The 3,610-nt window shown below is 34.6% G+C and overlaps 1 protein-coding gene across 1 annotated transcript; it reads right to left on the minus strand.

The window, feature by feature from the left end:
• Positions 1-574: 574 nt before the first annotated feature.
• On the minus strand, positions 575-3,061 carry LOC112791050 (MACPF domain-containing protein At4g24290). The gene is made up of 7 exons (XM_072233355.1): positions 2,991-3,061; positions 2,590-2,880; positions 2,271-2,509; positions 1,999-2,200; positions 1,743-1,926; positions 1,473-1,639; positions 575-1,395 (listed from the first exon to the last, which is right to left on the minus strand). The coding sequence occupies exons 2-7, from the start codon at positions 2,842-2,844 to the stop codon at positions 712-714; spliced, it is 1,731 nt and encodes a 576-aa protein (XP_072089456.1). The 5' UTR covers positions 2,845-2,880; positions 2,991-3,061; the 3' UTR covers positions 575-711.
• Positions 3,062-3,610: the final 549 nt, after the last annotated feature.

The raw sequence follows: 3,610 nt of genomic DNA on the forward strand, positions 1-3,610 counted from the left end.
AGGAGAGAAAGAGGAAAAGAAAAAAAATACAGCAATAAAAGAATGACGATGAGGAGAAAACACGCAAAGAAGAAAAAGAATGACAATAAGGAGAAAACACGCAAAGGAAAAGAAACGCAAAAAAAAAAAGAGAAACATAAAAAAAAAAAAAATGACAACAACGATAACATAAAATCCCGTGAATATAATCATGTTCTTTGAATGTTAAATTATAATGTTTCATGCTTGCTTAGGTTTATTTATAAATTATAATAGATACCAAACAAGATAAAAATGATTCATTCTTGTTATTCCTATAAAAATACATAGACATACAAATACCAAACAAGTTAATATTGCTGAAAAGTTTATTAAATCAATTGAGTAATTAATTTTATCATGTAAAAATTGAAATACCAATTTGATTGTTATCATTAAATAATTTTGACCATGCCAAATTACTAGTCTCCAAAAAAAAAGAAATACAAAGTGAAAAATTTTGATTAACAAATTACAGGCCTAATAGTATTAGGATCTTATACTAGTTAAATACGTTGAATAAAGTGAGTCACTTTAAGTAACAAACCTACACAAGTCATTGAATCAGTCTCACTATATATATATAATCAATCCAATATTAGCTTGAAATTCTGATAACATTTGTCCTAGACAATAACCAAAAAACCAGCAGATTCTGCAGACACATTCAACAACTTTGACCTCAAATAAGCCTTATATAAAGCACTGCTCTGAAGCTTGAGTTTCACATTGCACAACAAAGCTCAAGAGTGAGTACTTAACAAGCAGATATATTTTGCCATTCTGGACAGAAAGCCTTGCTCCAGAAACAACCCAATATCCCGGAGTATCTTCTGGTCCCCTGATCATTTCAGTTGTGTCCACAAATCTTTGAAGCTTAGGAGTGTGAACCGGAGCAGGGCGTGCAGCAGAATATGTATTAGAGCCAATGGTCTTGTCACCAGGTTTCGGACGACCCTTTTGTCCCTCCTTCGAAATGAATGCCAATATGCCACCATACTTGCGGCTGAAATAGCCAATGTTAGAGGACTGATCCCACTGAGGTGGCTTCTGAAGCGTGGCGCCGATGACCTTGGAGAAACGCAGCCTCAAAAGCAGGCACTTCTTTTCAACTTGTAGTTGTGCTCCTGTCACCATGGAAAGACTGTCATCTGATTCAACAGGAGCTGTACACACATATGAGAAGCAGTTCCATTTCACTTTCTTGTGGTTGCTGCAGCTGTAAGAGTCACATGACAAGTAAGCGTTCGCATTGTCTGAGAGTGGGAACGACTTTGGCAGAGAAGCCAGATGCTGCAAGTGAATTGCCAATCGGTTGCTTCTTCTTCCTTCCAATTGTAATCTCAATCCAATCACTGGTCTATTGCCTACATCAACCTAATGTGATCAAAGGTGAGTGCAACATTCTTGAAAATTCACCAATACCAATGCTCATGATATGATTTAATACTCACAGGAATCGTGTTTATGTAAAGCTTAGGGCCAAAGATACTAAATCGAAGCCAGGTGTTGACTTGGTGCCTCCAATGAGAACCGAGACGAATTTCACTAAGCACAGGTGCCCATTGTCTTGGCAGCTGAAACTCGAAAAACTGATGAAGGTCTTCAGTTGGAGGTTTGTCTGTTTAAAAAGTCACAATTCATGTGCAGGGTTCAGCTAATTCAGATATTCATGGCACATATTCTGTTTTGTGGTGAAACTAATATATCAAATAATTGCTTACAACGAAGATAAAGGTTTATGGCATGGCTCACAAATCCACTTCCTCGGATACTTCTCAATAGTGTTGTCAGAGGCAGAAGAATCATTGATATCACATCAGGTTCTGAGTCTAAAGTATCCAACCATTCACCATGATACATCTTTCCTCTTCTACCACCTCTTCTATCGTGTATCACAACAATATTCTGGAAACAAAGATGAGAGGTAACTAAACCAGTTGTGAAAGTTAATATGGGCATGCAGCCATGGATATATACCTCTTTGGTGTTGCATAATTCTTGAGAAGCAAGGCAATTATTCTCTGCAGAATCCATGAACTTGTTGTTAGCTGTATCATTGAGAATTTTCTGAATACTAGTTGGATGAAGGTATGATGGATCATCTTGCCTAACATATATCACATCCTTCCCTCCCATGCTTACCCCAACCACAACATGAGTTCCAAAACGCTCTATAAACCTTTGATGATGAAAATAAAAAATAATTAATTAAACATCATTTTGAAGTCACAAGCACAGATCAGACTCACCTAGCCAAGTACTCAGGGTCCCATGAGGATGGCACTGCTTCTTTGACATGGTCTTGGAGCTCACCATGATACCTTTCTAACTCAATGGCATAACGTTTGATGAACCATCCATCATATGCAAGAGACTTAATGGTAGTCAACTCTTTTATGCATCTCCCAGATAATCCAAATGATGCACAGAAATGACCAGACGCAGTTTTCCCTCCCAAGCACATTTCTTGGTTGAAGTGCTCCAACATCTTCAAACATGTTTAAACATCGAAAGGATTAGTTTATTAAACTAAAGCAAGTAAGCAAGAGAAGATGAAGATGAAGATGCCTCTTGTAAGGTGAGAACTTCAGAGTGGACTCTATTGGATTCCCCTCTGACACATTTGATGGAGTCAGGGACATCTGGAACTGAAAGGCCTTCAGGAATATCAAGATGGCGGCACTGTTTCTCATTGATGAGGATCAACCGTGAACCCTTCTTACAGTTACCAAAATCTATATCTTGGGTTATGTCAAAACCCAAACCAATTGAGTTTATTGCCTTCTGGGCAGCTTCAAAACGTGTGTCTATTCTTCTTTCCATTACTCTCAAACTTGGAGTGAACAAAACCACTACACACTGGGTTAAGATGAAATTAAACCAAGTCAACGCAAATCTAAAAGACTAGGTTTCAAAGATTGTGTAATAATTTCATAATGGAAGTAGCAAGGAAGGATAGAGGGTCATACAGTGCATTGACTTGTTGAGTGGATTAGGTTTGCATGCTTTTCAGTTTTCAGATACTAGCTATTAACTAATATTCGCGGGGATTTTAGTCCCAGCAGTTAATTTACATGTAATATAAGGCAAACTATTTAGAATGAACAAAATTTGTTCTGTGTAAAATCGTTTTACATGTGCATCTAATCACATAACGCCACATTAGTAAAAATAATTATTTTTTATATTGATCGTGTAAATAATGAATAAATTACTATTTATATCATGAAAGATACAAACGTTGACAAATATATCCATATAAATAGTGATAGATCCAAAAAATTTTGGTAGTAGAGACAAAATTTATATAACATGATAATAATTTTATAATAAAAATAATATGTATATATAAAAAATTAAATATTAAATTATCTATTAACCACTATATATTTATATATAAATACATGTATTCTTTAATTTATTTTCAATGTTTATTTTATATTTTAATATATATTTTATACAAATAATTATTTTTTATATACATATAGCAGGATTATTGTTATGATTATATTTTGTTATTGTAAAATATGATTAGTCTTCAAAATATCTAATATACAGATTAAAACATTAAAATAGTAATTTAAATAAT

Source organism: Arachis hypogaea, chromosome 3 (genome assembly GCF_003086295.3).
Source record: "Arachis hypogaea cultivar Tifrunner chromosome 3, arahy.Tifrunner.gnm2.J5K5, whole genome shotgun sequence".
NCBI lineage: Eukaryota > Viridiplantae > Streptophyta > Magnoliopsida > Fabales > Fabaceae > Arachis > Arachis hypogaea.

Excerpts from the sequence above, each read along its gene's own strand:
- LOC112791050 (XM_072233355.1), bottom strand. The coding sequence starts at position 2,844 with ATGGAAAGAAGAATAGACACACGTTTTGAAGCTGCCCAGAAGGCAATA. Across the intron at positions 2,201-2,270 it reads GACCCTGAGTACTTGGCTAG|GTTTATAGAGCGTTTTGGAA; the intron begins GTGAGTCTGATC and ends TCATCATCAAAG. Across the intron at positions 1,396-1,472 it reads TTTACATAAACACGATTCCT|GTTGATGTAGGCAATAGACC; the intron begins GTGAGTATTAAA and ends TGATCACATTAG.